Source organism: Odontesthes bonariensis, chromosome 20 (genome assembly GCF_027942865.1).
Source record: "Odontesthes bonariensis isolate fOdoBon6 chromosome 20, fOdoBon6.hap1, whole genome shotgun sequence".
NCBI classification, from domain to species: domain Eukaryota; kingdom Metazoa; phylum Chordata; class Actinopteri; order Atheriniformes; family Atherinopsidae; genus Odontesthes; species Odontesthes bonariensis.
The window spans coordinates 32,574,156-32,587,713 of NC_134525.1; the positions used below are offsets into that span (position 1 = coordinate 32,574,156).

The 13,558-nt window shown below is 41.1% G+C and overlaps 1 protein-coding gene and 1 long non-coding RNA gene across 2 annotated transcripts; both read right to left on the reverse strand.

Annotated features, from left to right (window-relative positions):
• Positions 1-1,320: 1,320 nt before the first annotated feature.
• LOC142370001 (collagen alpha-1(XXI) chain-like) lies at positions 1,321-11,006 on the reverse strand. The gene is made up of 8 exons (XM_075452416.1): positions 10,944-11,006; positions 9,380-9,496; positions 9,024-9,210; positions 6,672-6,837; positions 6,356-6,578; positions 5,609-5,782; positions 2,193-2,270; positions 1,321-1,335 (listed from the first exon to the last, which is right to left on the reverse strand). The coding sequence occupies exons 1-8, from the start codon at positions 11,004-11,006 to the stop codon at positions 1,321-1,323; spliced, it is 1,023 nt and encodes a 340-aa protein (XP_075308531.1).
• A 949-nt stretch (positions 11,007-11,955) lies between these two features.
• Positions 11,956-13,320, reverse strand: LOC142369834 (uncharacterized). Its single transcript, XR_012767716.1, has 3 exons — positions 13,260-13,320; positions 12,882-13,018; positions 11,956-12,069 (listed from the first exon to the last, which is right to left on the reverse strand). It is a non-coding gene; the product is annotated as an uncharacterized LOC142369834 (long non-coding RNA).
• Between the last annotated feature and the right edge of the window lie 238 nt (positions 13,321-13,558).

Genomic DNA, 13,558 nt, shown 5'->3' on the forward strand with positions numbered 1-13,558 from the left:
TGAAAAGCCTCCAGCTGATCCAAAATGCTGCAGCCAGAGTTTTGATGAGAACTAACAGCAGAGATCACATTTATCCAGTTTTAGCTTCTCTTCATTGGCTGCCTGTTAAATTCAGAATAGAATTTAAGATTTTTCTCCTAACATATAAAGCTCTTAATGACCGAGCTCCATCATATCTTAAAGATCTCATTGTAAGATATTTTCCTAACAGAGCACTTCGTTCCCAAACTGCAGGTTTACTTGAGGTTCCCAGAGTTTCTAAAAGTAGAATGGGAGGCAGAGCCTTCAGTTATCAGGCCCCTCTCTTGTGGAATAAGCTGCCAGTAAATGTCCGGGAAGCAGACACCCTTTCCACTTTTAAGACCAGGCTTAAAACTTTCCTTTTTTATAAAGCTTATAGTTAGGGATCGTTCAGGTGATCCTGAAACATCCCATAGTTAAGCTGCTATAGGCCCAGACTGCTGGGGGGCCTCATCTGTCACACCTTTCCTCACTTTACTCTCTTTCTGTATATGTGACATTATTGTGGTCATTAACTCATGTTTCCCTGTTCCAACAGATATCCTTTGAGTGGCGTTACAGCCCCCTCCCCCCTCCCCCCCTTTCTGTCTTCTCAAACCCCAGCTGGTGGAGGCGGATGGCCACCCTTCCTGGTTCTGGTTCTGCCAGAGGTTTCTTCCTGTTAAAAGGGAGTCGTTTCTCTCCACAGTCGCCTCAGGCACGCTCAGGACAGGAGATTGGACCGAAAAACAAAAAGTTTTCAGTGCAATCTGTTGGTTTCCTTAGCTAGGAAATTGTTTTTGAATTGGCTCTATATGAACGAATTAGATTATTTTATGAATAATTATGATTACAATTAATTGAATTCTAATTGGCTTGAATTGGACTTTATTATCTAAGTGCCTTGAGATGACATTTGTTGTATTTGGCGCTATATAAATAAAAATGAATTGAATTGAATTGAATTAATCAAGTGTATTTGATTAGGAGCAATTTCAAGAAAATACATGACATAAATTTAGAGGTGTATTTGGAGATACAGCAGTTAGCATGGAAAGACTATAAACTGCATATAAAAGATGAATGTAGCCACTTGGTTTCAAAAATAAAGTTAATGAAAGACATGAAAGTTAATCACATCTGACTAAAATACATTCTTTTGACTTCACACATTGAATAATAAGCTGCATGAGAAAAAATTGTCCAAATGCTGTCATGATGTAGTTTGTTAAATTCAATCTCACTGATCTGTCTCTTGATGGTCATAATGAAAATAATCCCATGATTAAATTGATATTAGACCTAAAAGAATAATTTTGTTCAATCACGTCCACCCTTTTGTCGAAATAAGATGCCAAAAACAGTGACAGCTAAATGCTGAATTTGAGACTTCAGAACACTAGTCCACAGACCATTGATGACTGTTTCTACAGTTATCTTTTTGCGAAGCATTTTATGGGATTGAACCATTTACAACCGCAATTCCAAATAAATTGGAGCATGTGTAAAATATAAATAAAAACTTAACATAATGATTTGGCAATCTCATGAACCAACATTTCAGTCACAATAGATTTTCTGAATCTCTTGATGATGTCATGTATTATAGATGGTGCAATATTCAAAGTCTTTGTGTCTCTAGACAAATTTAACAGATTTCTGAACCTCTGCTCATCATTAATTCAGAGTCTACCTGTCTAAGATGCTATTTTTATGCCCAATTATGTTGATGATCTGTTGCCAATTGATATAACTATTTCCTCCAGCTGTTTCACTTCTAGTAATACTTCCATTTCCAGACCTCTGTTGCTCTTGTCCCAACTTTTGTGAGACATGTGTTACTGCCATCAAATTCAAAATGAGCTAATATTTTTCATGAAACAGTAAAATGTCTTACTTTAAACATTTGATATGTTTCTTATATTCTATTGTGAATAAAAAATGTAATTTTGATTTACGAGATTAGCAAATTGTTGTATTCTACTTTTATTTACATTTTTTCGGAATAGGGATTGTATTAGCAAAATGTGTAAAAAATGTATTCATCCTTACCCTTTCATCATCCTGTATATCATAAAAGAAAGAAAAAATGGAATATGATCATCATAGTTGCAACATCATATATGCAGCCATATACAGATCTTTGAGTATAACATATGGCCTTTGAGTGGAGATGGCAGCAGAAATCTTACCACAGAGTAGATTTCGCAAGCTGTTTCTCTTTCACTCTGATGGGGATCACAGTAAAGACGCAGCTTCTGAAGCTCCACCTGCATCAAGAGAACACGAACAGTTTCAACATGTCAGTACTGCATCTTTAAAAGATTAATTCCCTGACTGTTGATGTACTCTTTTGATTTTTTACCTCATGATATAATAACTTGAAAATTTCTGAAGAAATTTTGATGGGTGCCAATGGAGCTACTGCCCACTGAGACCCTGCTTGTTCCTAATCTAACATGAAATACATGAAATAAAACAGATAAAGTACAGATATAAGCTAAAATATAGTTTGACATATGAGATACTGACTTGCTATGGTGAAACTTGCCTGCTTTAAGTAGCATGATGGAGGGACAGCACACAGAAGCACTGTGTAAGCCAGAGACGGACACAGAAGAGAACAGGTTGTGCCACTATCTCGCAGTAAGTCGTTCTCTAAACACACTCACACATGGAGCCTACATACAGACACATGAAACAAACACATATCCACACAGACAAACATTGTGAGGCATCCTCAGTCTGACTTTTAAAGTAAAAGCCTACATTACTGGAAGGAAGATACCAACAGGATGACAACTTTAAATGGATTTTCAAAATAAAAGCATGTCTTAGTTTAAGGAATATACTAAGACCAAGGCCTCTTAAGTCATATTTTCACATTAAACCCCACATTTACCTACAGTAACTTACTAAAAGGCAGGCTTATTCACTCCCATTTTAAAATAAAGAGCCCAGTTGAACAAACCAGGAGTTGTCACAGCTATGTTATACATGTTTCACTATCAAAATAAAATATTTCATAGGTTTACCTCACGGGGGGATATTTGTTCTGAGTCTGTCTGCCTCTGTCTGACTAAAACAAACTGAATAATCACAGCAGCCTGTCATTCAACTGGACCTAATCTTTTTTTCTGTGAACCAACCACACACACACACACACACACACACACACACACAATCACAACCTGTCTATGAATCTCCCTATGTCTACCGAAAAGGTTCCTTGCCCACCCATGGCATCAGGTCTCTTGGTGGGTAGTAGGTTAATTGGCACCCATCAAAATTTATTCAGAAATTTTCTAGTTCTTGAGCACGCTCAGGGTGTGGAGTTTCCTTTGAGAGGTAACTTTTTTGGATTTTAGTTAATTTGATTTTATTGGATTATAATTGGATTACAATGAATTTGATTTTAATTGGCTTGAACAGGATTGTATCTTTGCAGTGCATTGAAATTACATTTGTTGTGATTTAAAGTTATCCATCCATCCATCCATCATCTACTGCCTCTCCGGGGATCGGGTCGCGGGGGCAGCAGCTTGAGCAGAGAAACCTAGACGTCCCTGTCCCCGGCCACTTCCTCCAGCTCTTGCGGGGGGGGCCCGAGGCGTTCCCAGACCAGCCGAGAGACATAGTCTCTCCAACGTGTCCTGGATCTTCCCACGGGGTCTCCTCCCAGTGGTACGTGCCCGGAACACCTCACAACGGAGGCATCTGCCTGTCAATCTCCCGCTCCATGCGTCCCGTATCTCAGGTCTGACAAGACCCCAAGATACTTGAACTCCTTCACTTAGGGAAGGATCTCATTCCCAAACCGGGAGAGGGCATTTTCCGGCTGAGGACCATGGTCTCGGATTTGGAGGTGCTGATTCTCATCCCAGCCGCTTCACACTCGGCTGCGAACCGCTCCAGTGAGAGCTGAATATCACAGCCCGACGACACTAACAGAACCACATCATCCGCAAAAAGCAGAGACCCGATTCTGAGGTTGTCAAACCGGGCCCCCTCAACGCCCTGGGTGCACCTAGAAATTCTCTCCATAAAAGTTATGAACAGAATCGGTTACAAAGGGCAGCCCTGACGGAGTCCAACCCTCACAGGAAACACGTCCGACCTACTGCCAACCAAACTCTGACACCAGTCATACAGAGACCGAGCAGCCCCTTTCAAGGGGTCTGGCACTCTATACTCCCAGAGCACCCTCCACAGGAGGGGGACTACCACCCAGATCTGCCAGTCCAGAGGCACTGTCCCCGATGTCCACGCAATGTTGCAAAGGGTTGTCAACCAAGACAGCTCTACAACATCCAGAGCCTTGAGGAACTTCGGATAGACCTCATCCACCCCCGGAAGGTATTTCGGTAGGCTTGAGGAGGTCCTCAAAGAATTCCCCCCACCGACTCACAACATCCCTAGTTGAGGTCAGCAGAGCCCCGTCCCCACCATACACGGTGTTGACGGTGCACCACTTCTCCCCTCTGAGCCGCCGGATGGTGGACCAGAATCTCTTCGAGGCAGTCCGGAAGTCGTTCTCCGTAGCCTCACCAAACTCCTCCAAAGCCCGAGTTTTTGCCTCAGCAACCGCAGAGGCTGCGTTCCGCTTGGCCTGTCAGTCCCAATCAGCTGCTTCCCACTGGCCAAAAAGGCCCGATAGGACTCCTTCCTCAGCTTGACAGCTTGCCAGGTCTGATCGGCATCTGGGCAACCCCCACCCGAAGGCGGAGGGAGGCTACCCCCTCATCTACCAGGGTAAACCCCAATGTGTAGGCACGCAGCCGGGGGGGCAATGACCCGCTCTGCGCCTCTCACCTCGGGCAACTCCAGAGTGGAAGAGAGTCCAACTCCTCTCAAGGAGACCGGTTCCAGAGCCCAAGCCGTGCGTCGTGGTGAGTCCGACTGTATCTAGCCGGAACCGCTCAGCCTCGCGCACCAGCTCAGGCTCCTTCCCCAACAGAGAGGTGACGTTCCACGTTCCAAGAGCTGGCTTCAGTAGCCGAGGACCAGACTGCCAAGTTCTCCACCTTCGGCTGCTACGCAGCTCGCACTGCACCCAACCCCCTCGGCCCCTTCGACGGGTGGTGAGCCCGTCGAAAGGGGGACCCACATCATGTTTTCGGGCTGTGCCCGACCAGGCCCCTTGGGCACAACCACCAGGTGCTCGCTGCTGGGCCTGGCTCCAAGAGAAGGCCCCGGTGACCCGTGTCCTGGCAAAGGATAATGTGATCCAAACTTCTTTTTCATCATGAGGGTCTTATGAGCTGTTCTTTGTCTGGTCCCTCATCTAGGATCTGTTTGCTTTGGGTGACCCTACCAGGGGCTTAAAGCCCCGGGCAACATAGTTCCCAGACTCATTGGGGCACGCAAACCCCCCACCAAGGTAACGTGACAGCTCAAGAGGGAGGATTTGAATTTAAGTCAGATGAAGGAGATAATGGTCTTTAGCAGAAAAAGTTGAGTATTAGCACTCTAAATCAAGCTCCAAAACATGTAATGAACTGATTAAAGGCTAAGTGTCCTTTTAAAATCCATTTATAGTCTTTAAAAGAAAGGATCACTGATATTGGACCTCTCAGCTGCGTTTTGATGTTGAAATTTTGCTACTCACCGGCACAGTGATGTCTGTCCCTGGCTTCTTAGCAACCTGTGTCTTTCCATTGATGTAAATAGGCTCCATGGGCTCCAACATTGCTTCCTGGATCAGTTGATCATCAAGGAAACTGGAGATCTTTCGAGGCCTCACCAGGAGCTTAAGCTGATGCCATCTCCCATCATACAGAGCCTGAGGGAGAAGATGAATTTCATTATTTCAAGCTTATTTGCTCACTCTCTTTACTGCCAGACCTCTGCGGACGGAGGTCTCCCAGCTCATTATTCTGCAGCCCCCCCCCCCATCAGAGTGGCACAGCACATTTCACTCCTGATATTCCACAGCATATGTTGTGATATTTCCATTATGAAACAGCTTTAATGTGCTTACCACTGTGTAAACATTATTAACACTGTGTTTAAATAATATTTGAAAATAATTACTTATTGTGCTAGTGTGTCTATACAAAAGGACATAAACATAAAAATTTCAATGAATAACTAAATTTAAAACATATATGTTGAGTCTCTTGTGGATCAGTTTAGAATGTGAGATAAGGGATCTCCTTAAGAGTCACTATAATCTCTTCATGTCAAGACATTACTTTTATTTTGAAATGATTAACATAAATAGGTTACATCCTGGTTTTATTTAAATACCTTAATATTTTTTTCAGATTCTGAACATGGAGGTAAACCAAGGTGAATGATTTATGATTAATTTTTCACAAGTTAGAAATCAATCTGGACAAATTAGGCAACCAACCTGGAAGCCAGCCATAAAGATGATTCTCTGCTCCTGTTCTGTCATGCTGGTGGTGGTGAAGATGATAGTTTTGTCTTTTCCACTCAGTGTTACAGCAGCCTGGATTTTCTTATCCTTTGACAGAACCCTCCAAAGATCAAAAATCACATTGCCAGAGGTCGCCTTCAGGCGCAGAGTGGCTACAAATACGTATGATGGAGGGAGGCCCTCTGGGAAAATTTCTCTAATACAAACATGAGGTAAAATAATACCAATTATAATCCAACAGATGTCCATCAGGATTAAATAAATCACACTCTTTTACACAACACAATACCTGGTTTTCTCAGTAATGTCTGTGGAGGCAGTAAGAGTATAGGCTGTCTCAGAAACCAGAGAACCAACGGTCTTCCTGGCCTTTTTCTGAACGTTCATACCTATCATCAGCTCAAAGCCTTTCTCATCACGAGATGCCACCGGGATTCGTGTGGGACAAACAGACTCTAGACAAACAAAAGTCAGTCAGAGATCAATCCTCTAATTGAAAATTTGAAGCTATAATTATGTACTATAATTACCATATTTTTTAAAAATGTAATTACAATCACAATAATAATAATCATCATTATTAGCTTTATGATTATTATTTTTGTTGTCATCGTTGTTTCTGTAGTCATTGTTATTACTGTCTCAATACAGAAATGTTAACAGCTTAGTTTGTACTTAAAACTTAAAGCTAAGTGAGTGCCTGAGGCTGCTGAAACTCAGAGGAGGCAACGAGGAAGAGGAGGAACCATCATGGAAAGACTCTGAGAAGAATGCACTACCGACAGAAGTGGCTGATATCGAGAAGTCTCAAAAACGGTGGTCTGAAAGACAGGACATGGGCGTGAATACACCAGACACCAGTGAAGACACCAGTGGTAGCCCCAAACTGGAAGAATATCTAAGAGTATCTTAGGAACATGTGAATGATTGTGCACAAGCACGTGTGTGGCTATTTATTTATTTATTTATTTATTTGTTTGATTATTTATTTATTTATTTATCTATTATGTGATCAGTTTAGTCTGTGGCATAGAAACACCCACAGTCTTTGTCTGGAAAGCCTTTTAATACAATCGGTTTGCGGCAAATCGGTTTGCGGCAAATCAGTTTGCCATTGCAATTATATTCACGAAAAACATCTGAAAATGTTCAACCTGTAAAAAGGGCTCATTCCCAGGTGTCACTCCCACCCTGGTCTCCAGGTTGACAGCTCGATCAACAATCTTTGCAATGAACAAATTCTTCTTTGGTCAATAGTCCAAATGTTTTTAGTACGCATCAGTACATGTTAATCCTTCATACATCTGTCCCATAGACAATGAAGCGATGTGTTTAACCCACATGTATAGAAGCTAAGAATTTTTATTCGGTTGTATTGTTGGAAATGTGCCACTAAATTTCAGGCAGTTGGCGGTAGCTCAGGGGGAAGAACACATTGGTTCAGTTCCCATGTCTACTGTAATGTGGCTTGTAAGAGAGGATTTGGATGTATGTGTAATACAGAGTCATGAAACTGACATCCAGGAAAGCTCTTATGACGACATCAATAAATAACTTCATTAGGGTTTTTCATTGACGTCTGTGAAATGTCCAGCAGCAGACAGATCTGGTCTCTCTTGAATCATGATTATCAGTTACTTAACCTTACATTGGCATTTGTGAACCTTTGGCTTATTTTGGATAAACGAAGATGACAAATGAGAAAAGATTATGTGTAATATGTTAAATTAGCTGTTTGATTTCTGTCATCCCTGCTGCCTCTCTTCTCATACACTAATTGCTACGCTGAGCAGCTAGTCCGAGTGAGCCCTGTCACTGAAAGACCCAAAGTGTGTTCAACATGTTGAACCAGCTGATTCTTGAGCGTGTGCTATTTGTTTGAATTGTGTAAATCTCTAGCCTATGTACACCTCATCTCCATGTATTTTGTCATGGAAATTGGATTTTTTAAATGTAGCCAGTATTCTGTAATTCTTTTAAGATGAATTTTAATTGTGCATAGACCTGTGGTCTCCATAGACATAGACACACGAGCTGTTCCTAATCAACAAAATGGTAACTGAGGGGGTAAAAATGCTCTGATACATTCTTCTTTTTACATAAACATGTAGCAAAATAGCTACAACCGAGCTAGTTGCTCGGACACCTCTGTCAAACTCTCAGAGAAGCTCCTAATAAATGTTAGCTGTGTTGAGACAAAGTGTGTTATTGTAATTGAATATTGCATATTTAAAAGCATATTCTGCTTTGCATAAAATATCTTCTTTGCCAACCACTCTGAATGCCGAAAGGAGCACACTGTAAATAAATCTAAACTTTAATAAGCACAGAAAGGAAAAGATTAGAAGGAATACAAGGGTCTGTTGGGATCAGTCTGAGGCATTGCAGATATGGATAAAACTTTTCACAAATGTATATGAGTATGAGATCTCTATTTTCAATGCCTGTCATTTAACAATAAATAGTTACGTTTACAAAAATGTTGAGGCAAGAACTTTCTATTTTTCACTGTAGGGGAGTTCCAGACCTCCTGTGATTAATGAACATAGCTGTCAATAATGTAACCATTAAAACTTACAGCATAACGAAAGCAGTACTGCAAATAACCTGAATAAAGAAAATAAGTCTCAGACCCACTGACCTTCACATAGCTTCTGCTCCATGGAGTCTTTTATACGGCCGATGGTGGTATAATCCTCAGCATTCAGGACATACGTAGATGATGGTTTATTAGCAATCGATATCAGCTCTGAGGTGGTCACCTCACTGCCAACGCCCACAGCAAATACTGTAATACCCTGAGCTCGTGCCTCCATGCTCGCATCCACCTGAGGGAAAAAGGTAAGAAAATGAGCCGTTCACAAAGGGCTTACACACCCAAAATCATTTCTTACTGTGGGCCAGATAGTGTTTTAAAGACGACTTCTGAGGGCCTCTAAAGCTACCACTGTTATTTAGGTCCACCCAAATAATTCTGACAGGTGTAGCTACATTTACCACATCATCCTGAGATTTGCCGTCAGTGACCACAACAGCGATGCGGTTCTTGACTTGGCTGGCCCGCTGCGAGCCAGAGAATACATGGTCCACAGCAAACTTGATGGCCCTGCCCGTCTGAAAAAACAAATCCGAAAATATTCATTCAAAAGTATGATGCTGCATGTGCTCTGTTCACCAGCTTCCAGCCAGTGGCAGCTGCATCACAAAGGCAGATTCAATTCCATAAACATATGAAATGGGAAACCTCTGTGTTATATCAGCAGACTGCAGCAAGATACAGATGTGAAGTTCAAAGGGATGGATATGCATTTTATTTTCTCTTTAGATTTAGTTTCTTGGATTTGAATGAAGATCTGGAGGTAGTGATTTTTACAGGAGATTTTATCATGTGGTTTAGGAGGTTTTCCATCTGCCATCTGTGTTTTAATCAATTCTGAATTCATGCTTGAAATTATATTTCTAAATAGTTTGATGCTCTAAATTCTAAACCACAATGTAACTACTGATGTTAAAACAGGGTATCCCCATGTTCCTCCAACAATGGATTCCAGCAGAAAGGCTAATATATATATATTCCTTGATTTACTCATTGTTCCTCTTATTCCATCCCAAATAGTGATTTTGTTTTGTTTGTTCTTTTTTTTAATCATTTGTTTAAATAACTTATACAAAACCAGTGGAATACTCTAGCATTTTCATTGGCTTTTTTACATTCCCTCGGGAACTGAACATTATGGACACATTCACTCTTCTCACAGAAATTATCATCAGGAATGAAAACAGTGAGAGATTCTGTCAGATTATTTATTTTGGTAGACATTTTTTTCCACCATCACCTTTATAATAGCCAGAATCTGTTTAATCATAATTATGAAAAGATTTTATACAAATCCAATTCCAAAAAGTTATGATGCATTGGAAAAGGTCATTTAATAAATAAATCAATATCTAATTCACACTAGCACATCAAATGCTTTTTCTATTTAATTCAAACCCTTTGCTCATCTTGAATTTGACGGCAGCAATACATCTCTAAAAGTTGGGACTGGTCCATGTTTCTTCTTTTAACAACAGTCTGTACACATATGGGAACTGAGGAGACCCGCTGCTGGACCTTTGTCTGGAGGACACTGAATCCACAAATTTCAAAGTTTGATCCATCTGACCACAAAACAGTTTTTCACTTCATGCCTCAATCCATTTTAAACGAGCTGGGGTCCAGAAAAGACCTTCTTCTCTGCATGATAGAGCTGTAACCTGATTTCTGGAAGTGTTCCTGAGCCCTGCAACCAGTTCCAGGACAGAATGAGCTCTGGTTTTAATGCAGATTTAATGCCTGAGGGCCTGAAGATTTCAGCTGTGTCCCCGTTCACAGACATGTCTCTAGATTCTCTTTTGATGATTTTATGTACCGTAGATGATGGAATGTTCAAAGCCTTCACGGTTCATTATTTTACTGGCCTGATTAGTTATGCAGGAGAGTTTTTTTATGTTTGATGGTGAGGTGGCTATACCAGGAGGAAATGTTGAAGGTTAGTGCTCTGTTCGAATCCATTCTCACCTTCAACATTTCCTGCTTTTCCTGCTTTCCAACGGTGGAAAGACTCTTTTTATATCCAATCATGTCACCACTAATTGCCAGTTAACCTGACTGATGTTCATCCAGCTGTTTCTCTTTAGTACCACTTACTTTTCCAGCCTTTTGTCGCCCCTGTTCCAACTTTTGAGATGTGTTGCTGCCATCAAATTCATTAGCTCATTTTTATCTATGAAACAATAAAATGGTTTTGTTAATACAATATTGTTTTATGAGATTTGCACGTCATTGCTTTCTATTTTTACTTCTATTCTACACAACACTCACAACAACTCTTTTGGAAATGGGGTTTTACTGTAATTTGATTTGCATGTACAGTCATGGGTAAAAGAACGTAAACTCTTTCAGTCCTAAAGTTTTATGTGTCAGGATATGATTAAAAAAAAAATCTTGTCATTAGCAGGTCTTACAATGAGGTAAAGACAACCACAGATGAACCACAACATGATGCATTAGTTTCCATGTTCCGCACCTGTTTAAAAGCAGGCGGTTTGCCTGCCTCTGATGTGTCCTTTGGTGTGTGAATGTCTGTGAACCACTGCAAGGCCTGGAACTCTGTGCACTAAGAAGTGCTGCATGAGAGTGTGAGTGAATGGGTGAATGTGGCTTGTGCTGTAAAAGCACTTTGAGTGGTCACCTAGACTAGAAAAGCGCCCAAAAGTACTGTCTATTTACCATTTACATCTCGATTTTGCTTTCTTGGTTCAGTTCTTGTAAACTAAATAAGTACACAGTGTAATATATCATGTGTTGTTGCTCATGTGAGGTTCTTTTAAACTTATTTTAAGACCTGGTAAGGACCAGATGTTTTTTTTTTTTATTAAGTTCTGACATATAAAACCATAAAACAGAAATAGTTTTTACTGGTGTAATCTGCGAAAGCATCCTATAGTTTAACTCAGTCCACTGTGCTGCGTATTCTTCTGTAAATTAGGACTCATAGCTGTAACAAAGAAACCTCCTGTCTTGCCTGTGTGTTTCCTCCCAGATAGTTGACGCTCCGTATGGCCTCAATGAGCTTTGCCCCTCCATGGTGCTCCCCCAGAGATATCTCTAATCGAGGTGTGTCACTGTACTGGATCACAGCCACCTACAGCAAACAAGGTTAAAACTACTACAGGTTTCTAATACACTCAGTGGGGTCACATGGCACTGAAAGGATCAGATAATTGGCTAAATTACAATCAGACTGAGTTGAGCAAGGGTAATTCTCCTTGGATATATGGCGGTGAATGAATGGGATCAGAGGCACAAAGCGTGTCATACCCCGGTATGATAGGTGGCGCTGTACCCATTGCAACTATTGCTAATAGAGCCACTTCCTGTTGACCTCTTCACCACCAACAACAACAAACTCAGGTATTCGCATTCTCCATCGCGTTGTTTGTTTCTTTCTGACGGCGACAACAACAGTTATATCGTCTCTTCCGACTTCCGGTTCTCGACCCCGGGAAAAAATCTAGAGCATGGGCAGAACGCAAAGTCTAATTCACCACGTGCTTCAGCGTCTACAAGCAGGTTTAGAGTGACTTTCAACCCAGTTATCTGGGGGTCTTAACCCGATTGCGAGTAATTCGATTCAATCCAATTTCTTGTCAGATTAAGGTGTCTACATGCACTCAATAACTCAGTCTGATTGTAATTTAGCCAATAATCTGATCCTTTCAGTGACATGTGACCCCACTGAGTGATACAGGTTTCTGATGGCCTTTTACACTAGGAAATGACCAAAACCTTGAATTGTATTTTTTCTATGTACAAGCTTACAGCTGATTCAATCTTGTTGATTGTACAAGGGAAAATAACTAATTCAAGGGAAGAGAATTGAAATAGTACGGGCAAATGTGTTAGAGAACTATACTATCTCACCAGTATAAGTCAATATAATGTGGATCATATTACCTGTGTATAGAGGGGACTGATGTCAAACCCACTGGAAATGTTAATAAGCCAGTGCTTGGCTGTGTCAAAGTCAGAGAAGCCAACACTCCATGAACCATCAATAATATAAACCAGGTCATTTACCGCTGTGCTGCACCCTGTACACATATGATAGCATATATAGGTACACGCACATGCGCGCACACACACACACACACACACACACACACACACACACACACACACACACGATAATAAAAAAGAACTTCAAAATTTACGAGAATTTTTGGAAAAATTGGAAATACATTAGTCCACTTGGTGATTTCAGATGCTATGTCTCTCCACATTCTTAACGTTGGACTAAATAGACTTTGTCAGGTGTAACAGCATCATCCCCACCTGCTCGAACATCGTCCTCCTCTGCAGCCTCCACTGGGGTCAGTAGCATTAAACTCCATATTGACCACAGCAACATGGCTTTTTTGGGTTGCGGTAAACCTCTGCACAGTCCAACCTGTATTAATCACAGTTGAAAACTAGCTTAACAAGTTCTGTCTCTATCAAACACTTTATCCAAACATACCTTGACACCGATTGGGCAGATTTTGAGAAACTATAAGACATTATATAAGCACTGGCAAAAAGCCATCCATGTCAAATTTCAATACCCCCCAAACATAGTTTGTTCTGCTGGAGGT

Excerpts from the sequence above, each read along its gene's own strand:
- LOC142370001 (XM_075452416.1), bottom strand. The coding sequence starts at position 11,006 with ATGATTGGATATAAAAAGAGTCTTTCCACCGTTGGAAAGCAGGAAAAG. Across the intron at positions 9,497-10,943 it reads AAAAGCAGGAAATGTTGAAG|ACGGGCAGGGCCATCAAGTT; the intron begins GTGAGAATGGAT and ends TTGTTTTTTCAG. Across the intron at positions 5,783-6,355 it reads TCTTTATGGCTGGCTTCCAG|GCTCTGTATGATGGGAGATG; the intron begins GTTGGTTGCCTA and ends CTTCTCCCTCAG.